The following is a 24613-nucleotide window of genomic DNA, read 5'->3' on the forward strand; positions in this document are numbered from 1 at the left end:
AGACCAAGATGAAGGAAAGCTTTACATGTGGTGGTGAGAAACTTGGATTTATTCTTTAGTTAATGGGGCATTGAAAGTTCTTATACAGGTGAGTAACTAGATCGAGTCTCAATTTTAATTGGACTTCTCTTGCAGTGGAGGCGAGGACAGATGGGAATATAAAGACCTGGGAGGAGACTATCTATAGCAAGCCAAGCATCCAGGCAAAAAGATTCCATTTGCCAGTGGAAATGATATAAGGATAAGACTGGTAATGAAGAAGAGGGGAAGCTCAAGTAATTTTAAACTGGTAAAATCAGGAGAACTTAGTGACTGATTGAATGAAGGCACTAAGGGTATAGGAGTTACCTAGGGTGATGCCAAAGTTTCCAGCTTGGAGAATTATATGGGTAGATGGCCCAGAACTCACTGCCAAAGGAGGAAAATAGAAGAGTCTGCCAGCAAACTAACACTTATTAAGTGTCTACTGGGTAAGTCACTCTTCTAGGTACTGGGGCTATTAAGACCAATATATCACACTCCTTTTCTGAAGACCTCTTACAGCTTATTAGAATGTGTGGTGGGGCAAAGGTTACATAAAAGATAACCTCAGTGGACTACTTAATAGAATTATGAATATGCTGCTAGAGAGACATACAGGGGTCTACCTTTTTTAACGTGATTTACCAGGATATGAAGGAAAGATGATCTGGAAAAAATATATAGTATATTTTAAATATATTCTCATTTTGTGGAATCCTTGTGGGAAGAGGAGTAGAAGTCACCCAACCTTTTGGAAATGCAAGTCTGGATTTTGGAGAGGATATGTGGACAAAACTGTACAGGGACTGCATATAAGGTGAAGAGAGGCACAATCCAAGTAGAACCCCAATGACAGAGAATTATGTGGACATCACATCTGAAATTACATTTATTTTTAATTTAAATTCACATGATATTTTAATTCTGTTTTGTGAAAAAGCACAACAAAGAACCAAAGCAACACCCATAATTCTCACAAGTTTTCATTATATTAAAAAAGTGAAATCCTGCCCCCTCCCACCTATACTCTGCCCTTTTAATCCAAACCCACAGAGGTAAACACAGTTAACACCAATTTTTAAGTGTTAACAGAGGAATTAGAGACCACCCAGTAGGTGACACAATAAGAATTAAAAGAGACTGGTGTCCCAAATGGCAAAAATGAAGTATTTGTGATGTTTATGGTGCCAAGCTGTGCTAGCTTTTTATGCGATTCATATTTTAAAAATTTATATTTCAGTAAAAAAAGCATAAAGTTTTATGTAAATTTCAACTAGAAATCAGTTTTTTAACAAATTTATTTTTAAGGTTTAATGAAAATTTGTTCCATTGTCTTTTTTAATTAGAAATGATTTGCTTCAAGGTTTTCTTGCAGGATGTACAGAACTAATTAGAATATATACTTTTTAAATAATTTCAACTTTTATTTTATATTCAGGGGGTACATGTGTAGGTTGGTTACATGGGTTTATTGGATGACACTGAGGTTTGGAGTACAAGCGATCCAGTCACCTGTACAAATGATCCCGTCATTACTGTGGTAGTGAGCACATTACCCAATGGGTAGTTTTTCAACCTTTGCCCCTCCTTCTTTCCCCTCTTTAGTAGTCTGTGTTCCCAGTTCCAGTGTCTGTTGTTCCTATCTTTATATCCACATGTACCCAATGTTTAGCTCCTACTTATAAGTGAGAACATGTGGCATTTGCTTTTCTGTTCTTGTGTTAATTTGCTTAGGACAATGGCCTCCAGCTGCACCTATGTTGCTGCAAAGGACATGATTTCATTCTTTTTTATGGCTGCATAGGATTCCATGGTGTATACGTACCATATTTTCTTTATGTAATCCAATGTTGATGGGCACCTGGATTGATTTTACATCTTGGCTATTACAAGTACTGCTGTGGTGAACATACAAGTACATGCAACTTTTTTGTAGAGTGATTTATTTTCCTCTGGGTATGTATCCAGTAATGGAACTCCTTGGCTGAATGGTAGTTCTGTTTTAATTTATTTGAAATATCTCCAAACTGCTTTCCACCATGGCTGAACTAATTCACATTCCCACCAATAGTGTATAAGTGTTCCCTTTTCTCCACAGCCCCACTAACGTTTGTTATTTTTTATTTTTCAAGACAGGGTCTTGCTCTGTCATCCAGGCTGTAGTGCGGTGGTGCAATCATGGCTCACTGCAACTTTGACCTTCTAGGCTCAAGCAATCCTCCTACCTCAGCCCCCTAAGTAGCTGGGACTATAGGTGTGTGCCACCACGCATGGCTAATTTTTTTATTTTTGTAGAGATGGGGTCCCAGTTACATTGCCCAGGCGGGAAGCATCTGTTTTTTTGTTTGTTTGTTTGTTTTTACTTTTTAATTATAGCTATTTCTACTAGTGTGCGATGTTATCTCATTGTGGTTTTGATTTGCATTTCTCGGATAATTAGTGATGTTGAGCATTTCTTCATATGTTCATCGGCTGTTTGTATGTCTTCTTTTGAGAAATGTCTGTTCATGTCCTTTTCCCACCTTTTAATGGAGTTATTTGGTTTTTGCTTGTCGAATTAAGTTCCTTACGGATTCTGGATATTGGAACTTTGTCATATACATAGTTTGTAAATATCTTCTCTCATTCTGTAGGTTGTCTGTTTATTCTGTTGATAGTATCTTTTGCTGTGCAGAAGCTTTTTAGTTTAATTAGGTCCCACTTGTCAGTTTTTGTTTTTGTTGTGATTGCTTTTGAGGACTTAGCCATAAATTCTTTGCCAAGGCCAATGTCGGGAAGGGTATTTCCTAGGTTTTCTTTAGGATTTTTATAGTTTGAGTTCTTACATTTAAATATTTTATCCATCTCAAGTTAATTTTTGTGTATGGAAAAAGGTAGGGGTCCAGTTTCATTCTTCTGCATGTGGTTAGCCAGTTATCTCAGCACCACCTATTGGATAGGGAATCCTCTCCCCATTGCTTATTTTTGCCGACTTTGTCAAAGACCAGATGGTTGTAGGTGTGTGGCTTTATTTCTGGATTCTCTATTCTGTTCCACCGGTCTATGTGTCTGTATACTAGTACGACGCTTCTTTGGTTACTGTAGCCTCATAGTATAGTTTGAAGTCAGATAATGTGATGCCTCTGGCTTTGTTCTTTTTACTCAGGGTTGTTTTAGCTAATGGGGCTTTTCTCATTCCATATGAATTTCAGAATATTTTTTTTCTAAATTTGAAAAATGATGTTGGACAGGAATAGTGTTGAATCTGTAGATTGTTTTGGGTAGTATAGTCATTTTAATGATATTGATTCTTCCAATCCAAAAGCATAGACTGGTTATCCCATTTGTGTGTGTGTGTGTGTGTGTGTATGTGTGTGTGTGTTTAAATGAATCAGTTTTAATATTCAGAGTGATTCCTAAGAAGAATTTTCCTGAGCAGCTTTATATATTAACGTAAACCATGGTTGTCTATAAAACAGAATCAGAATATAAGTGAGCTGAGAATGAGGAAGTGACAAGAGCTTTCACTGGATGCAGGAGCTGGCGGAAGTGGTCAGATTTGCTTGTCATTAATAGCTTGTGGTGTGACAGGCAACATGGAGCCTTTGTTTTGTGTCATCCAAAGCACTTAACTCCCAGATGTGTCTGGCTAAAAAGGCTAATACATGAGGCCCTTACAACAAAAATGCAGGCTCTGCTGGAATTGTATATTTGAAAGCGCCTCTGTTTAACTGAAAGAGGTTGGGCAGGTAGCATAGAGAGGCATGATGTTTTTTGATTCTCCTGATCCAGAGGTTGTAAGTTCTGAGGCTCTTTTTTATCAGTCTGCAGAGACTGGAGCTCCCTTTGATAGGACTTGCTTCCTAATACATTGCCTTATTGTTATTCACCTGTTCAAAATCAGGCTAAAATTTCAGAATGCAAGAATCCGAACTGAGACAATATTGCAAAATGAATTTAACTCCCCAAAGCTCTCCATCTCCTACCGCAAGCCCCATAAACACAAACGGTTTATTAAAAATATATAATGAAGCATTCGTTTAGATTTTCCAGGGTAAGGGAAGCAATTAATTTTAAAAGTGTTTGCTGTTCTAAGGCTACAAACTGCTATAAGCCAGTTCCTATTTTTGTTAGTACTAAAATATTTTGAAACACTTGAATCATTGCTGTTAAAATGATCTAAATTTTACAGTAACCTTCATTATTTGCCTAGATCTTTTTAAAGCTTTCTAAGGTATTATAAGGAATTCTGCTTCTTCTCAATGTTGTTTTTATTTGCATTTATTCAATGTATTTATTTTTCTCAAAAGAATACATTCACAGGCCAGGCAAGGGATCACACCTGTAATCTCAGCACTGTGGGAGGCCAAAGCAGAAGGATCCCTCAGACCAATGGTTCAAGACCAGCCTGGACAACATAGCAAGACCCCCACCTCTGCAAAACAAAAATAAAAAATTAAAATTAAAAATATAGCCAAGTGTGGTGACGTGCACCTCTAGTCCTAGCTTACTTGGGAGGCAGAGGCTGGCAGATCTCTTGAGGCTAGGAGTTTGAGGCTGCAGTGAGCTATGATCACACCACTGCTCTCCAGCCTGGGGTTACAGTAAGATCCTGTCTCACAAATAAAGTAAAAGAAAAGAAAATGTATTAAACTGATTTTATAAAGTCAAAGATTACAAATGACTTTTAATGAAATAGAGTAGCCTCCTACCAAAACCTGTTTTATTTCAACCCTTTAAGCCTTATCTCTTGGCATTCACATCTCTATTTCTAAGTAATGTGATTCTAAGTGCCTTTTTTGGTGTCTCACTATTATCTTCTCTTACAGTAGATGAAGATTTAGCTCTCTCAAGCTATCCTTCCTCTTCTTACATACATGGAGAATACCACAACTTTTAAAATAAAGTTTATGTTTCTCTTCTTGTACACTTTTCCCTTTGTTTTCTCTACAAATACCACTTGATTTCAGTTTTGTGTTTATCTGGATATTCAGTTTAGCTTTTAAATTTGGTCATTTTTGTTACTTCTTTTCCAGATGCTGAAACATATAATCTATTAATTTTATTATTTTTCCTGAAAATCTCCATCCCAGAGCCTTCTGTTCTGCCCTCCATTCTAGGCAGATTGCTTTCTCACTTTGCTCCCCCACGATCCTCCTAGGACTTCCTTTTACCTCCTTTTTGTGTTGTATACCCTCTATCCATGATCCCAGCTCTTCCATTTTCTTTCCTTTCTCCTTTTGTTGGAGCATTCTCGGTCGCTTTCTGGTATCTCTGAGTCCTGCACATACAGGGGTTTTGTAAAGTGAATCACGTCTTTCTCATCATGAGCTCCCTCTACACGGCTGCAACATCTTCACTACAGAAGTATCCAGTTTCCTTTCCACAGAGTGTCTTCTCCTTGGATGTCTCTTCTTCCACTATCCTTTCCCTCATGAATTTATTCCTCTTTTAAATTTCTTTAGTAGCATTTTAGTGGGGTCTCATAAAAGAGAAAAGATAAACTTATGTGGCCCATCTACACATGTTTAATTGGGTGTCCGAGTTTAACTTTTGATTATTAATTTGCATGGGGGTTTAATTAAAATTCAAACATTTTATTTAAAATATATTTTCTGCCTTAGGGAAGTTCCATCCTTCTCTTCCTTCCTTCCTTCCTTCCTTCCTTCCTTCCTTCCTTCCTTCCTTCCTTCCTTCCTTCCTTCCTTCCTTCCTTTCTTTTTAGACGGAGTCTAACTCTGTCACCCAGTCTGGAGTGGAGTGTAGTGGGGCACAGTCTCTGCTCATTGCAACCTCCACCTCCCAGGTTCAAGCTATTTTCCTGCCTCAGTCTCCTGAGTAGCTGGGATTACAGGTACACACCACCATGCCCAGCTAATTTTTGTATTTCTAGTAGAGACAGGATTTCACCATGTTGGTCAGGCGGATCTCAAACTCCTGACCTTGTGACCCACCTCCCTCGGTCTCCCAAAGTGCTGGGATTACAGATGTGAGCCACCACACCTGGCCTCAGAAAGTTATTTCATTTGGGCAGGGGGCATATGCTAGGCTGTAAATAGGATACCTTGCAAGGTTATATCTTGGAACATATACCCTATAGGTAAGAGGGGAGTACTGTGTATACACTGTATACTATTTCTTGATCACAGCCCTCTGTATTCACAGCTTCTGCATGTGCAGACACAACCAACTGTGGACAAAATATTGGAAAAAAAATAAAAATAACAATATGACAATAACAATGATACAAATTTTAAAATAAAGTATGACAACTATTTGCACAGAATTTACACTGTATTGGATATTGTAAGCAATCTAGAGATAATTTAAATTATATGGAAGGATGTGCTTAGGTTATATGCAAGTATTAAACCATTTTATATCAGGGACTTGAGCATCCGTGGCTTTTGATATCCATTGGAGGGTCCTGGAAACAATCCCTCCCCTGTACCAAGGGACAACTGTATATGCATGACCAATGTCATCTTTCAGCTTTTAGCTTACCTGTATATTTTTAAATGTGTATATAAATAATTTTATCATATGGATGTTTTATATTTACCTTCCATTGGTTTTATTATCTTTAACTTTATTATAATTTTTAATATTATAGGTTTTTTTGAGTTTTGAATTTCTTTTCCTCCTTCAATATTTTATTCATTTTATTTTATTTATTTTGAGGCAGGGTCTTACTCTATTGACCAAGCTAGACTGCAGTGGGGTGATCATGGCTCACTGCAGCCTCAACCTTCTGAGCTCAAGTGATTCTCCCATCATAGCTTCTCAAGTAGTTGGGTGTATAGGCACACACCATCATGCCTGGCTAATGTTTTTATTTTTTGTAGAGCCTGGATCTCCCTGTGTTGCCCAGGCCGGTCTTGAACTCAAAGCAATCCTTCTGCCTCGGCCTCCCAAAGTGCAGGGATTTCAGGCGTGAGCCATCATGCCCAGCCTCAATATTGTATTTTATTCTTTGATTTCTTTTTTTCTGTATTTTATTATATTTGAATTTAAAAATTAATTTGGAGTAAATTGATGTTTATATGATGTTGAGTCTTCCCATTTGTATGTATGGATATGGTATATTTCTCCATTTATTTGTGTCTTTAAATAAAAGTTTAACGTGACATTAACATCATGCACATCTTTTAAAGTATTTAGTGTTTTTGTTGTCAATGACACTTAAAACAACATTTTATTTGGTTGTTGTTAGTGTACATCAACCCACCTGATGTTTTGTGTGTATTGAACTTGTATCCAGTAACCTTGCTGAATATGCTTATTTTCCATATGCATAATTATATTGTGTACAAATAATTTACACAATCTTTTTAATGATTACACATCACTTATTTTATTGAATTAGCTAGGAATATCAATAATATATTCTGAATGCAGTGATATTGAACATCCTATCTGATTTCATCCCTTAAGTAGAATATTTCTAACTTTTCACTTTTAAGTATGTCATTTGCTGTAGGATTTGGTGGACATTCCTTATCCAGTAAAGGAAGTTCTATTTTATTATTAGTTTGCTCAGCATGTTTTTCAAAATAAATACTGAGTTGTATGCTTTTCTATATATTTTGAAATGGTCATAAGCTTCTTTCCTTCATTAATCTGTTAATGTGGTAAATTACACTAATATCAATATAACAGCTATTAATAAATATTGATTATAATAATATTTTGTTATTAAACTCCCCTTGCATTTATTGAAAAAAAAATTCATAGTCATAATTCCTTATCTTATAAATTGCTTGATGGCATTTGAAAACATTTTATTTCATATTTCAACATTTACATTTTAAAGTCAAAAGGTCTATAACTTTATGTTTTCATCCAGGTTGAGTTTCAGAGTTTCAGCAATCTCATAAAATATACCCAAGAACTTTCTTCTCTCTCTCTCTCTCTTTTTTTTTTTTTTCCTGTACAACTGGTTGTATCTGGAACTCAATCGTAGGCTATTTTATAAATCACTGGAAAGCCATACCCAATATCTGTTTCCCTCTCTTTCCCTAGATTTAGACATATGCATTTTCCTATCTGTAACATCTTTTTTGGCACTTTCCATCTTATAAAACCATCATCATTATGATGAACAGAGAAAATCCAAAATTATCTCTAGGTATTGTTTCACACTCTGGGAATATACCCAAGGAACCATATGGACCTAGGGAAAAAATTTAAATGGAAGAGAAAAAATGAAAACTAAACTTCTACATTTTATTACTAATATAAGATTTAAAAAGTAGGACACCACCACAATCTGTACTGGGGTTGGGGAGTAAGAGGGAATATTTTCCAAGTGCAAAAACCATAAGAGGGAAAGCATACCATTTAAAACATATTGTAAAGTTAGAGAATCCTCAAGTTTCTACAACTGTTAGAGCTGCCTGATCTAAATCATTTTCTAAGGATCATGTACAAAATATGTATTTTTTTCACATTAACGTTGGAATTTAACAGGTTATGCTGCTTTTAATGTCAACTGCATTTAGAGTAGTGGAGGCAGCAGGTGGCAGTAGCTCCCACTCCCAAAACTGGGAATTGGAGCAAGTCTTATAACAATCCGTGGCCTACCCTTACAGGCCAGCCTTTCTGTAAAGTTTCTTTGTGTCTGTAACTGCTTGTTTCATATATGGGAAAAAAGATAACATAATGCATAAATCCCACAAAGTGTGGACAACAAACAAGATTTTTTTGTGTTTACCTTCTTTACATAGAGAATGAATAAACTTATGAAATAGATGGGTCTTCATCTTTAGAATGAATTCCTGTTTTTTATTGAAAACACCCAGTGCCTTTTCATGCTTCCTAGGAATCTCCCTGTTCCATTCTTCATGCATTGTTCTGAGTCTCACTCAAGCCTTCCCTTCCCAAGGAAGTTGACCATACTTTTAGACTTTTTGTTACCTTTATTAATAATGCTGGATAATAATATTAATACTAATGACTGTTTATTGAACACGTGCTATGTGATAAACTCTCTTCCAGAAGTTTTACATATTTTATCTCATTTAATCTACACAGTGACTTAATGAGTTAGATACTACAATTATCCTCAATTTATAGATGTTGAAATTGAAGCACAGAGAAGTCATGTAACTTGCCTAAAATCACACAGCTAATAAGTGGAAAGAGGCCAGAAGAACAATGCTGTTCATCATTACTCAGGGTGTGTTAGCCAGGTACACCGATCACTGCCAATATCAAATATTTTAATTCCACTAGGATGTAGCCTGTTTCAAGCTGTTTAAAGTGCATATATTTCCAAAATACCCTTGAGAAATACATCTACAGGTGGGAATTTTAGGCCACTGTCAGATGGTACAGCCCGGAAAAAATATGGCAGTGAATAAACCAAGAAGGTAAATCTCAGCTTCTTCACTCATTATTTGTGGAAGCTTGGCAAATTATATCACCATCCAGAGCTTGATTTTCTTCATGTGTTAAATGGTGATAATAATTCTTAAGTGTTATTGTGAAAATTAAATGAGATAACACAGTAGAGTTGCTAGAAGATAGTACATCCTCAATTAGTATTAGTTCATGTTTACCTCCCTCAATAAATTTTAGTGCCAACAAAATTTTTCTTGGATAGGTTAAGCCTGAAAAAAATAAGGGCGGAATGAACAGCAGTAACTGGACATTATTAATTTTTGTATCTCCCTCAAAAAGTAGCTTAACTGGTGGGTGTATAATCAGTGCTTTCTGTTAAATTGATGAGCAAATAAACAAATTCACAAAATTACAGAGTCTGGATATTTTACATATGTAAAAATAGAATCTGTCCAAGTATTTGACATACATTTTAGAGGACTGGGGTTAAGAGATAACACTCATGCTCCTGGGAAATTTATTCATGGTTACATAAGATTAATGGGAACACCTTATTAATTTCTGGCTTAAAGACACTCAGTTTATATTTGTGATACTATTTCTCGTTATCTGATATACTTATGCTTGAATTTATTTAATAATTTATCAAGTTAACTGATTTTCCTTCTAGACCAAAAACAGAAGATGCTTGGGTATTTGCAAAGCCCAATGCCATTCAAGCGGTCGGGGTTATGTCTTTTGGTGAGTATTTGGTTTCAAAGGCCCTTTCTCAATGTGGAGTTCTCTGTTCCATGAAAAAAGTGCTGTGTTTCATATTTATGTCTGGATAGCAGATGTCCTAAGTTTTAGACTTCCTATTAGCAGCATATGATCTAGTTTGTGCCAATATAAAATTAGGCTCAAACTTTTCTCACTCATCACTGAAATTTGCTTCAATTTGAAGAAATCTATTTCTCATGCAGAAAACTCATTACAGTCATCTCGTTTCTTAACTTGGAAGACTAGCAAGTGTTATGGACTTCTTCAAACCCTTTATTATGTCCCAAATGGCAAAGGAAGCCACAGAATGAAAATGATGGTATTTAGAGTTTCCTTAAGATGGGAAGGGTCATTAGGAAAAGGAAAATGGGAGAGAAGGTTGGACTGGCCTGGTTTATATCCAGAGTGACGTGAAAAGACCATATAAGCCTGATGTGAATGGTCTGATTTCTAGAACTATTAGAAAAATTATTTGCTGACATATTAATAAATTTGTATATTTAAACTGCAGTTCATTGGCATCTAAAGTAGTACATGTCTCTGAATTTCAGAACTAAAAAAGAAAACCCTGATGCTTGCTTTAATAATGCCTTTTTTTTTTTTTTTGTATTGCAGCATTTATTTGCCACCATAACTCCTTCTTAGTTTACAGTTCTTTAGAAGAACCCACAGTAGCTAAGTGGTCCCGCCTTATCCATATGTCCATCGTGATTTCTGTATTTATCTGTATATTCTTTGCTACATGTGGATACTTGACATTTACTGGCTTCACCCAAGGTAAAGTGAGAGATTCAGTTATAGTGTTGATGTGCGTTGGTACCTGTATACCCAATGTTCTACTCCTTATTGTACAGGTATGCCCAGTGTTCTATTTTCAAGATTACTCTCTTCCACCCATTCTCTCTATCCTCCTGCCCCCTGCTGTCTATTTCCAAATTTTTACCTTTTTAAACTGCTCAATTTAGTTCTATAGCCCATACTCTCTCCTTCTACACACTGTCACTTCCCAGGACATGACTTTTGGCTGTCCTCCACTGCAGCTTCATTTTCAAAGGTAGCAGTGGCCTCCCAATCTTCAAACAACCTCGATTTGGATTCTCCTGAATCTCTCTGAATCACTTACCAAAACTGAACTTCCTTTCTTTGCTCAAATTTTCCTCCCTTAGAGGAAAAAGTATTACTATATTATCATTGTTATTCTTTCTCTCTGTTAATTTTTTTCTTTCTTTTCTTTTTCTGTACCCTCTCTAATCTCCCACTCCACTCCATCCCACACCACACAGATAAAGGTCTCAAGCATATTGTTTGCTCTTCTCTCAAACAATTTTCCAGATATTTTCATTGTTTTGACTCTAACCCAGACCTTTCTTTTTGTCTCCAACCTGCTGCCTGTAGGACATTTCTACTCAGTTGTTCTGTAATTGTTTTAATCACAAAACATTATGTTTCCCCTAAAACCAGAACTTTTCTTCCTCCCTCCAAAGATATTTCTCTTTTTTTGCATTCACCCAGGCCCAACAACTGAGCAGTCCTCTCTTCTACTTCTCTTGACCCTTACATTCAATCATCAATGTAGTATAATATTCAGGACAGTCCAGCAATAGGCTGCGATTCACATATTTCACAGCTCTTGCAGGTCTATTATCTCATTGACCTTCAAATAACCCTTTGAAGGGAAGTGGAATAACTAGTTCTACCCCCTGATTAAAACACAAAGAGATGAAGTAACTCGCTCATGCTGGCTGGTGACAAACCAGAAAACAAGTCTTCTGACTCTCAGATTCAGTTTTCTTTCCATCCTCTTTCTGCCTCCCCTATTTTGGTCAACCATGACCCTCTGAAAGTTGTCCCTTTGCCTCTAGCTCCCATTAGCTTAGTTTTCTGAAAACTTGGGTGCTCTTGGGAGGATGGCTGCCTTATTCTGAACAGAGGTTATAGATCACTATGATTTTAGGCAAATATTTCTCAGGAAATGAAGGAAGATGACTTCAAAAAATAATGATTAACAAAATTCAAATGCAGTCAAAAATATAATACATGCATGTGCCACTAGAGTGCAGTAACAAAGTGACCTTGAAAGTTCTGATAAGAATTGTGTTCCAAAGCATTGCCATGTATCACTATTGCTACATAGTTTGCCAATGCAAATGGCCTGTGGGCTCTGGTCCGTACAGCACCTTTGTTTTTAAATGCCTTTTCTGTAAGACACAAACCTTTTTTGTTAGTTATATCTTCCTGGAGCTTTTATCAGTGGTAATTGCTCAGATATAATTACATCTTTATAAAACAAAGCTGACAGATGTTTGATGTCATTTTCCCCCTAGATGTAATTGTTTAAAATATAGTTAGATTCAGGCTGCAATAAGCTGACATTGTTCCTCCAGGCCACCTCTCCTTGGGTAAATCTAGTCTAATTTGTGTATACTGCATTCTTCTTTTCTAACCTCTTTCAGTAGATAAATTTCAGCTTGTGAGGCAGTGGGAACTCAAGATTCTCCCTGACATTTCTATTGGAAAGATGGTAGGGCTCATTTTTTTTAGTGGAGGTTAGTGAACGGGGAACTTCAGTCTTTTTTTCTTAGAGTGCTGGAATCTTTTCAGTCAACCTTGAAGCAGGTTTCTGCCACCTTTGTGTTTTAATCCCCTCCTGCCCAAAAGGGATGTTTTAAAGTAATGTAGATTTGTTCTAGTTGATGGGGGAGGGGAGAGAGCCACTTCAAGTAAATCTTGGGAAGAGACAAACTATTTAGGATATTCAGCTTTGTAATGAAAAAAAAAAAAACAGTTCCGAGGTATAGTTTTTCTTCTTTTTAAATGGTGTAGTATTGAGTGACTTTGACCTAATTTTCAATTAAGTTTAATTTTAAAAAGGGAACCACAATTTTAACATCTAAGCGTGTTATATTCAGAAAATAAGCAAGCCTAAATACTCTGTTTTGGCATTAGTCATTGTTTTATTTTTATTTATTTTTTATTTCTTCCATGGACTACTGTACAGTTGTAGGTAATTGTTTTTTGATGACATGACGTCTGTGCCCTAGTTAGATCCCTGTATTTCTTCATAGGCAGCTGAGAAATATAGTCTCTAAATAAGAATTGTTTCAAGGTCTATTTAGTCCATCATCTAGTCTGGAACTTATTAAATTTAATGTTCTTTCTGGGACATAGCCATATTTTCACAGTTTTGAATCACTGCATTTACACTTGGGCTCATGAGATGCCATGAAAGGCAACATATGTTTGGAATTCCTTGCTGTGGCCCCAAGGTTGCAATGAAACCCTATAGCATGATACACAGGAAATTCAGCTCCCCAGATGTACTGGTCTACTCTTCCTTTCAGGATTGTTCTTGATCTAAGAATAGCATTTCAAAAGGAAATTTGTTTATTTTAACAGACATTTTTAAAAAATAATGAAGTCACTTACTCACCAGAAACAAAGACCAGAAACCAGTTTACAAAGCCAGTGCCCAAGAATTTAGGGAGTTGATTCTGATGTAAGAAGACAATGGATAAAGTATTTTTCAGAAGTCAGTACAAATTTGCAGCAAATCTACCAAAAACAAATAATAAGAGAAAAACTATCAGTGATGGATTTACCTTCACATGGAGCATGTACTGGTTTAAATCAGTGAAAAACTACATTGTTATTGAATTCGAAAACTTATATTTAGACCTGGTCATCTATTCTCTTAATTAAATGGAATGAAGTTTATGGAGATTCACTTACAAGTCATGTGTTGCTTAATGACAGGGAAACATTCTGAGAAATGCATTGTTAGGTGATTTCCTCATCATGCAAACATCATACAGTATACTTACACAAACCTAGATGGTAGCACCTATTACACATCTAGGCTATATGGTATAGCTTATTGCTCCTAGGTTATAAACTTGTACAGCATGTTTCTGTACTGAATTATGTAGGCAACTGTAACAGAATGGAAAGTATTTATGTATCTAAACATGGAAAAAATACAGTAAACATACAGCATTGTAATCATATATGTGGGCCATTAGGTGATGCATGACTGTAATATCTAATATTTCATTTATTAAATAGTTATCTCAAACATTTAGTATCTAGTAAATGAACTTATTTTATATTATTATCTAGGAGACTTATTTGAAAATTACTGCAGAAATGATGACCTGGTAACATTTGGAAGATTTTGTTATGGAGTCACTGTCATTTTGACATACCCTATGGAATGCTTTGTGACGAGAGAGGTAAGCGCGGTTCCTTCCCAACGCTTTACCCAGGTGATCTCTCTGCCACATTTAATTTAGGAAGATTTATAAATAATACAGTTTGGCAAATTCCCAAGGGCATGACAAATGGTGTAATTCATAAAATTTTCTTTTTTGACTATAAAATGTAGTCATTTATGTAGTTTAAAGATGAATTTATATTCAGATGTTTACAAGACAATTTTTCAAAAGTTGGGTTTGAAAATTAGGTTTGGTGGAGTTGGCTTATATTACCATGAGCACAAATATTTATACAACTGCATTCCAAAGTGACTGCCAACCTTTAGCAACAGCCAAACTAAACTTGTTGCTTTTAAGGCATTCTTACAAAGAAATTAAGTACCAATATTTAAAACATGTTTTACAAAACTGTCTTTTTGATTAGATGTTTTATCAGTCAACATGTATTAAAGGCACTGTAGAATCTACAGATTCTAACTGGTTTTGTTATTTTTTAAAAACTAAAATATCTTATATTCCCTGGAGAACCAAAGTTCAACTGAAACTTTTAGTTTTATAGATATATTTTATGTATGTATTTATACATGTAGATGTATATATTTACAACTATACATAACATAAAATAATAATATAAATATATAGGATATTATTTACATATACATATATTGTCAAAGTCATCTCTAAATTGTGTTATATATTCCACTTGGATTTGTAGAGAAATATTTTCTGAAAGAGAATTCATTATTTGGTGTAAATTAGATAAAATGGCCATCAGGAATCCCTTATGCTGTCAGCTGAAAATCCACTCTACCAGTGAGCAGTAAAACGTGATCTGGCTTCACAGTGGGTCTTTCAGGGACCACACTGAAAAGGGCTCAGATTTAGGATCTGTTCCTAGAGGCTATTTACACAGTGCACCATGTGAAAGGGTCTAATGAGAGAAGTGAAATATCTACAGAACTTTAAATACACTAAGTAATCAACAGGCTTCTTGAGGCAAGCCAGGGCTTACTTTAAGTCAGTCCCAGTGATAAGGAACTGACTGCACAGGGAAACAGAAGAGGGAAATGTTCAGCACTGTGTATGTCCTTTACAACTAGTACTTCTCTCCCTCACACATGTGCAACTCACAGGCCAGTTCTCTACCTTGACTATAAAGGAGAAATAGACTGAACTAATTTTGTTTTAAATTTAAGAGCCTTTTGAAACTTTACTAGCTATTGTTAGATTCAGGAAATGGTATTATTTTAGCTTCTGCCCAGTACATAGGTTCAAATCTGATCTCTAGATCAACAAGTAAGAACAGATGATGCATTCTCACATGGTTGCTGGTAAACTCCCTACAGACGGGCTGAGTCACTTCACCTGCACAACTTCTGTCTTTAGTACTTGAAACTTGAGTTTGCTTTCCAGCTGCTGTGGCAGGAAGACAGAACTGAATCAAGATCTCTGCCACAGCAGCAAATACTCAGCAGAGGAATGGTGTCTATAACTTTCCCTTCTCTTGCTCTTTATTCTGCATGCACACACATGTACACACACAAATGTACGACTGACAAAAATATAATCAAACTGTTTCAATTCATAAAAGCACTAAAAAGGCTGTGTACCCTTAATAAATATCTCTTACTAGCTGCCTCACTAAGTGATTTTTTCACTCTCACAAGGATATCATAGAGGCATCTGTAAGAACGGATCTTAAATAAGATAATATTTGGAGAGACATTACAACTTATGTTATTAATATCACCATAAAGTTATTAACAAAGTCATGGTGGTATGTGACACATGGGAGATGTTGCATATCCAGGCAGCACTGCTTAGAGAGATGGCTTCTTTATGATACCTCAGTATCTGAACTTCTGTCATTTCCAACTCTTGTCTCACTGTTCTTTTGCACAGGGTCACTACTTATTCAGACTATCTTCTCTTTATCCTCCATAGGTATTGTTCCTGTTCTTACCTCTTTGCTCTTTTTCATGCTCTTGTCTCGGCCTGTAATTCTGCTCCAAATCCTGTGCATGTTTCAAGCCCTACCTCAAGCCAAGGTAGGTCAAGCATATTTCAGGGATGCTGTAAAGGAGATTACTCTAAGGAGACAGCTCTAGATACCTAAAGCTCCTTCTAGCCCTAAATTCTCTTTGATCTTTTTTGTCCTGTTATAAATTGATCTCTACTTGCTTTTTTAAGTTTGGTTGTATGCCTCCAAGAATTAATTCCTGAGAATAGGAATCATTTCCCTGACATTTTATCTGTGCAAACCATATCACAGTATGGGACACATTAAGTCGGTAATGTTTTATTGCTTTCCTGATCTGAGTAGTCATGAAAAATGGTGATGAACTCTTTCCCATTTTTGTTGAGGAAAGGCAAGATAAAATAGACTTAAATTGTAACAAATAGGAATTAGTTTATACAGAATTAATTTCCTGTTAGTAAAGGATATTACACATCCAGTATTAATAAGGGAAATGTGACAGCTATTTCTTAGAGGCCCTGCAAATAATCTAAATAGCATGTTTAGTTTGTTTTAGTAGTAACCTGTTGGACTCAAGAAAGAAGAATAAGATAACTTTCCAAAGTCTCTCTTATACTTGAAAGATACATGTACTGAAACATCGGTATGCCACACTATAGGTCTGTAATATAATCCACTGACTAATAGTTCAACAAAGAATACTTGTTATTGATATGTGTGTCTATATGTAAGTACTTTGGAAAAGATAGAACATTTCTAGTGACTTGAGATTTGATTAATAGCCTTGTTGGTAGTATTTTATACATTCCTAAAGACCATTGTGAAATACTCCCTCTACAAATCCTTCATGCCTTTAAAAGTCCCTCTCAAAATAATCTGTTTATTCGGCAGGTAATTGCCAATGTGTTTTTTGGTGGGAATCTTTCGTCGGTTTTCCACATTGTTGTAACAGTGATGGTCATCACTGTAGCCACGCTTGTGTCATTGCTGATTGATTGCCTTGGGATAGTTTTAGAACTCAATGTGAGTACATTCAAAGATTTACCCCTTCACTCTAAAATTCTCTGTAAAAGACAATGATTACATTTAACATAAGATTTATTTTCCTTAACAAAAGTATCACTTTTGAAGTGGAATGAAAATATGTTTGTAATAGTAAATATTTTCAATGATGATTCTGTGCACTTTATGGAACTATATAGTTTTAAAGCAGTGGTTGTTTAGTGACCTATGAGGTTGTCACAACTGGGTAGGCAGTGCTATTGGCCTCGAGTGGGCAGAGGCCAGGGATATACATCCCACAATGTGCAGGCCTCTCACAGCAAAGAATTATCTGATCCAAAATGTCAACAGTGCTGAGGTTGAGAAACCCTGGTTTAGAGTTTATTTTTGTATATCTCATTTACTACAACACATAAATGTTACTAAAAATAGCCATAAATTAAGGTGATATGGACTTTTCTTAGCTGAAAAATAATATATCTAGTGAAATTTATGAAAAATATGAAAGGATTCAAGTTATATCCATTCACTTGCTATGACACAATTTCTTTTTATTTAAATATTTTTCTCTCTCCAGACCTTTCTTTTATAGTCTGCACTGCCATCATCCAAATAGAAGTCCTCATAATATCACAGTTGAATTAATCTCAGCTGTGTTTCAACTATCCTATATTTAAGTTCTGCTTTCAGTTTATTGGCATTTTCCTACCAGAGCAAGTATAAATTCTGTTGCTTCTACAATCTTGTCTTCTGTGTAAAACTATTTCCCATTTACTTCCCAAAAATCTATGCTCAGCTCTAGTCAGTCTTATTTTTTGGCCTGTGAATAAGCCATATCAATTCTTTCCATTATTCTTTGTCTTATCTGCTTTTTATTTCCTATAACAATTATTTTTCTTTCATTTCTGTCTACATTTTACAAAGACTTTAAGATCCAGTGCAACTTCTTTTTTTTTTTTTTTTTTTTTTGAGACGGAGTCTCGCTCTGTTGCCCAGGCTGGAGTGCTGTGGCCTGATCTCAGCTCACTGCAAGCTCCGCCTCCTGGGTTTACGCCATTCTCCTGCCTCAGCCTCCCAAGTAGCTGGGACTACGTGTGCCCACCACCTCGCCCGGCTAGTTTTTTTTGTATTTTTTAGTAGAGACGGGGTTTCACCATATTAGCCAGGATGGTTTTGATCTCCTGACCTCATGATCCGCCCGTCTCGGCCTCCCAACGTGCTGGGATTACAAGCTTGAGCCACTGCGCCCAGCCAGATCCAGTGCAACTTCTAATTCCTTTATTCACTGATCAAGTATTTATTAATTACTATGTGCCACACAATAGAATATAAGGATGAATGTGTTAAGAAAGGATCTATGCATTCTCACAAATAAACATAAAAGTTCAACTGCAATATAGGTGATGAAGACAGAGGAGGCTGGGAACGGTGGCTCACACTGTAATCTCAGCATTTTTGGAGGCCAAAGTGGATGGATTGCTTGAGCCCAGGAGTTGGAGACCAGCCTGGGCAACATAGTGAAACCCCATCTCTACAAAAAATTAGCTGTGTTTGGTGGCACGTGCCTGTAGTCCCAGCTACCTGAGAGGCTGAGGTGAGAGGATTGCTTGAGCCCAGGAGGTAGAGGTTTCAGTGAGCTGCAATGGCACCACTGCACTTCAGCCTGGGCAACAGAGTGAGACCCTGTCTCAAAAAAAAAAAAAGAAAAAGAAAAAGAAAAAGAAGAAGAAGACAGAGGGAAGCGAATGGATTCCCAAAACACATTTTTGAGAAAAGATTGGCACAATTTGGTGACACAGATTCCATTGGGAAGACGGGAGCAGAATGACATCTTGGTTTTATTTTGTGGAACTAGAATAATTATACCATTTGCTAAGATAGGAATGGAAGTTGTTCTACCACTACAAAGTGGCTAATCTTCTCAATCCTTACAGAATTTCTCATCAGAATCACCCACCGGTTAGCATTTATTGGTCATGCACCACAGGGAGGGCAAACCTGTACAGATGGGATCCCAAGTCATCATTTACTCATTTCATTGAGAATTGAGGCATAGGTGAAGGTGTTATTGTCAATGCCCAAGTTACCATGTCATCCAGATGCCATTTTGATTTGAAATTCCACACAAAGACAGGAAGGAATTCAGTCAGGGACCCTACTGGGGACTTTCTTGTAAATGGGAAGTGAGGAGTAAGCAGTTTCCAAAACCTCAGGAGAATGGTAATTATCTATTCTACCAACAGTGGAAGGAAAGCTCATAGGAAAGTAAGCAAGTGTCAAAGGTAACTTTTACCTTCTTCCCAATTTTGCATAGGCCAAAGGCTAGATCTTTAGATGTTTTTAAAACCTGATTATATAGACACACATTAAAAATTAGAGTGCCAAATTGTCTGTTATGACCTGATAGCCCAAGACAATTACACTAGTTTTAAAGCACTTTGTAAGAATTAATAAACTCTAGGATCTCCATTCTCAGACCACCTGAGAATAAGTGTTTTCCACGTCAGTATGTCTTTTGGTGTGCATAAGAACATATTCACATCTTTACTCAACTCTTTTTTGTGTGGATACTTACAATGTCTAATAGAGCCAAATCAAGCATCATGTTTGTTAGTAACTAATACATGCTGGATCATGCAACACTTTAGAAATAACTTAAAGCATGCTGTGCTCCACTTCATAATAATAATGTGGACAGGGCGCAGTGGCTCATGCCTGTAATCCTAGCACTTTGAGAAGCTGAGGCAGGCGGATCACCTGAGGTCAGGAGTTCAAGACCTGCCTGGTCAACATGGTGAAATCCTGTCTCTACTAAAAAATAAAAAATAAAATAAATAAAAATTAGCTGGGTGTGGTGGCACATGCCGGTAGTCCCAGCCACTTGGGAGGCTAAGACAGGATAATTGCTTGAACCCAGGAGGCAGAGGTTGCAGTGAGCCAAGATTGCGCCACTGCACTCCAGCCTGGGTAACAGAGCAATACTCCATCTTAAAAAATAAAAAATGAATAATAATAATAATGTGAGCTACCATGTATTGAGTACTTACTCTGTACCAGGTGCTTTGCAGTATCATCTCCTTTTATCTATATTAAGTTGACAGATGAAGAAACTAAGGCACTGCATGATTAAATAGTCTGAGGTCATACTAGTTAAAAGTAAAAAAATTCAGATTTGAACACAGGCATTTGGACCCTAAAGCTCACATTTTAAACCATTACACTACTCTGAGATTTCCTAAGCATAAGATTTTAAATTGTGTAAAATTCTTTTTTAATGAGCTTCACAGATGAGATGAATCAGGTCTTGCAAAGTAAGGAAATGCTACTATTTAGTATCACCAAATAATATAGAATAAAATGAATTGAGGTATATTAGTTATTAAATTAAAAAAATAGAACTTTGTTTTCCTTTTTTTCTTGTTTGCATGGCAGTAGACAACAATGAAATATTTTTCCAAAGCAAACACACTAAGTTTTAAAGGTTTCATTGTAGAAGCAAATCAAATAAATATAAGCACTATTCTTGGTAACAAGAATCCAGCATCTTAGCACTAATGTTGCTATTGGAGAAAAGAGGCATCTGCAGTAATTGGGCCCTATGGGTTTCTACTTGCAGCAGTACAAAGAGAGAAAATGAAGCAGCTGGTGCCTGTGGCCAGCGTAACCAGCTCAACAAGCCTTATGTGTGGTTTACAGTGGAAGGAAGAAAGCAAGCCAAATGCCAGCAATGGCCCAGATAGAGAAATACAGTCTTTGGGGTGAGCAAGCCATAGTCCCAATTGCCAAAGACTTCCTGAGCAAGAGAGAGTTTCTTTTTGAAGTATTGGAGTGAATTTCATGAGTTTAGATTGATTATAAAGTAGAAATTTAAAAGACGTATAAGCATTATTTTATTTAGTTTCCAGCTTCCTTGCATCATTTGAGAAATGTCTATTCAGGTAGGAACATTCAGACACTTTTTCAATCTGTACTGGCAATAAAAATTTTCAATAGCTTCTGTCCTTTCTCTCCAGCAAACTGCAAAATGCCCTGACATCCATAGTGTTGTTATCAATTAATAAGTATTGTCCCGCGTTTATAAATTAGACTATATTTTATTGTCTTTTTAATAAGCAGTTATGATTTTACATCCTGTCAAGCAATTTCAAAAATTATTCCAAAGCCAGTGGTGTATCCCTAAGCAAGTCTAATTAAATAGAGCAAATAATCTGGACTAGTTCGTAGGGAATAGATCAGATGCAACCACACTATCATTTTACTCCTGATCTTGACTTCTAGCAACAACCTTTAGTAAGACTGAGTTTTTAAATATCAAGAAAGTAGCTGGTATCTAAACAAGATACTCAACTGGAATCCTTCTAGTAGAAATATGAGCTATATAGTCTTTCCTCTAATTGCTACTTTCTCAACACTTAAGAATTATAACAAACAGAACACCCATTGCTTCGCACTGCCCAGCAAGTTAAGTTTGGAAGAGTACCAAAAGGCTGACTGATGACAGCTTCTTGGCAGAAGCTGGGGGCAGTTTTCATTCTGATAGTACTTTCACAATCTACAGTTCCAGATGAATTAGCCACATGTTTGTGCCTACAAAGAGGAGACTACAACACACACACACACATACACAGACACACACACATACACATATTTGTATTTGAATTACTTTTTGTTGTTTTCATAAATTGTTATTTTAAAGAAATCAGAGGGTAATACTTTTTGTTATAAATACAGACCAAGTGTTACAGTATCTTTCATAACTTAAAAAGCACTGTTAATTCCAAATATTATGATAGAATCTATGGAATCCATAATACATTTCATTCTAGTCATATAACAACTAATTGTTTATTTTTTGTGTACCTATGTAGATATTAATTTGTATTCAAGTGCTATGAATGGCAAAAGTATATTTTCCATATATTCTAAATTAGAACATGATTTTGGTATTTTTTAGTATTTTCTCATTCTTATGTCTCTTACTTTGGGAATATTTTCCATGCAGTGTGGTCCCTACTACTCTTTCTCTGGATACTTTTGTTTTTGTAAAAATTCAAAAAGTTGTATAATTGGGATCATAGTCATAATATTTCTGGTATGGAGAGATTGCTTTGTATAAAACACACAGCAATTTTATTAACTGGTGTGAGAATATAGTTATTTTAAAGCTATTTTTAAGGTACAATTTATAATTTTACATCATCCAACTTCAAATTCACTTTGCTGTTATTTTCCCTGGAGAAAATTTACCAAAATAATGTGTCAAAAAGCTTTTAAACCATAGGTGATAGTTGCATAGGGTTTCATTATACTATTTCTTTCTACTTTTGTATATGCTTACAAATTAACTTTTAAATTTAGAAAAACATAGTTTATGAAAACTTGCATTTAGTTGTAAAGTAATATCACATTTGTTATTGATTTTACATATTAAAAACTTACATTTTATTATTTCAGAGAACAACATTTGTGAAATGCCATATTAAGGGAATGAAAACTAAAAACCACATGATCAGATTGGTGCGGTGGCTCACACCTGTAATCCCAGCACTTTGGGAGGCTAAGACAAGAGGATCACTTGAGTTCAGGAGTTCGAGACAAGCTGGGGCAACATAGTGAGACCTCGTCTCTGCAAAAAAATTAGCCAGGCATGGTAGCATGTGCCTGTAGTCTCAGCAACTCAGGATGCTGAGGTGGGAGGATTGCTTGAGCTTGGGAGGTCAAGGCTGAACTGTGATCATGCTAGTGCACTCTAGCCTAGGCAACAGAGTGAGATCCTGTCTCAAAAAATAAAATAAAATAAAAAATTTAAAAAAAGAAAAAAGAGAGAGAGAGAAAACAAAAAATACGTGATTATCTCAACTGATGCAGGAAAAGAATTTGACAAAGTTTAGCATCATTTCTTGATAGAAACTCTTTTAGCAGTTTAAAGAAAAGTCCTCAACATAATAAAGGCTATTTATGAAAAACCCACAGCTAACATCATAATTAATAGGGAACAACTGAAGGCTTTTCTACTAAGACCCAGTAAAAGGTAAGGATACCCACTCTCACCACTTCTCCTCAACATAGTACTGGAAGTACTAGCAAGAGCAATCAGACAAGAAAAAGAAATAAAAGGCTTCCAAATTGGAAAAGAAGAAGTAAAATTATTTCTATTTGCAGATGACATAATCCTATATGTAGAAAATCCCAAAGGTTCCAAAAATAGCGTTAGAACTGATTAATTCAGTAAAGTTGCAGGATACAAAACCAACATACAAAAATCAGTAGCATTTTATACACAAATAGTAACCTAGCTGAAAAAGAAATCAAGAAAACAATGTCATTTATGATAGTATCAAAAAATATTCTGGAATAAATCTAACCAAAGAGGTGAAAAATTTGTATACTGAAAACTATAAAATCTTGATGAAGGAAATTGGAAAAGACACAAATAAATGGAATATATAAATAAATGGAAAGATATCCTGTGAATGGAATTAATATTGTTAAAATGGCCATAGTACCCAAAACAATATACAAATTCAACATAATTCCTATCAAAATTCTAATGGCATTCTTCACAGAAATAGAAAAAACAATCTGTATTGAAAGGAGAAATAAAGTTGAAGGCATCACACTTCCTGATTTCAAATGATATTACAAAGCTGCAGTAATCAAAACAGTATGGTACTGGCATAAAAACACAAATATAGACTGATGGAACATAAAAGAGAGCCAAGAAATAAATCCAAACATATAGGGTCAACTAATTTTCTACAAGGGCACCAAGAGGACACAATGGGGAAAGGATAGTCTTCAATAATGATGCTGGGAAAAATGGATTTCCAAATACAAAAGAGTGAAATCGGACCCTGATCTTACACTATACACAAAAATCAATTCAAAATGGATAAGATACCTTAATGTAAGGCCTGAAACTATAAAATTCCTAGAAGAGAACATAGGGTAAAATCTCCTTGATATTAGCCTTGGAAATGATTTTTTTGAATATCACACTAAAAGCTCAGACTATAAAACCAAAAATAAATAAATAGGACTACATCAAACTAAAAGACCTCTGCAGTGAAAAAATAACAACAACAACAACAAATGAAAAGACAACATACAAATTGGGAAAAAAAATTTGCAAATCATCTAACTGATAAAGGGTTACTATAAAAAAGTTACAAATAATTCTAATAACTCCATAGCAGAAAAATGATTAACTGGATTAAAAAATGGGCAAAGGACCTTAGCAGATATTTCTCCAAAGAAGACATGAAAATGGCCAACAGGTATATGAAAAAGTGCTCAACATCATTAATCATCAGGAAAACAC

General features: G+C 35.7%; 1 protein-coding gene across 6 annotated transcripts in view; it reads left to right on the forward strand.

Annotated features, from left to right (window-relative positions):
- SLC38A11 (solute carrier family 38 member 11) overlaps positions 1–24613 on the forward strand; it is a 56359-nt gene that overhangs the window by 29482 nt on the left and 2264 nt on the right. For 5 of the 6 annotated variants that reach the window (XM_010365311.2, XM_030916669.1, XM_030916667.1 and 2 more), the window contains 4 exons: positions 10013–10083; positions 10717–10878; positions 14218–14330; positions 17182–17313. In XM_010365311.2, coding sequence (XP_010363613.1) covers positions 10013–10083; positions 10717–10878; positions 14218–14330; positions 17182–17313 — 478 coding nt within the window. The remainder of the gene's footprint in view (positions 1–10012; positions 10084–10716; positions 10879–14217; positions 14331–17181; positions 17314–24613) is intronic. The other variant, XM_030916668.1, reaches the window with a different exon arrangement.

The sequence above is a fragment of the Rhinopithecus roxellana genome, chromosome 14 (assembly GCF_007565055.1).
Source record: "Rhinopithecus roxellana isolate Shanxi Qingling chromosome 14, ASM756505v1, whole genome shotgun sequence".
Taxonomy (NCBI): Eukaryota; Metazoa; Chordata; class Mammalia; order Primates; family Cercopithecidae; genus Rhinopithecus; species Rhinopithecus roxellana.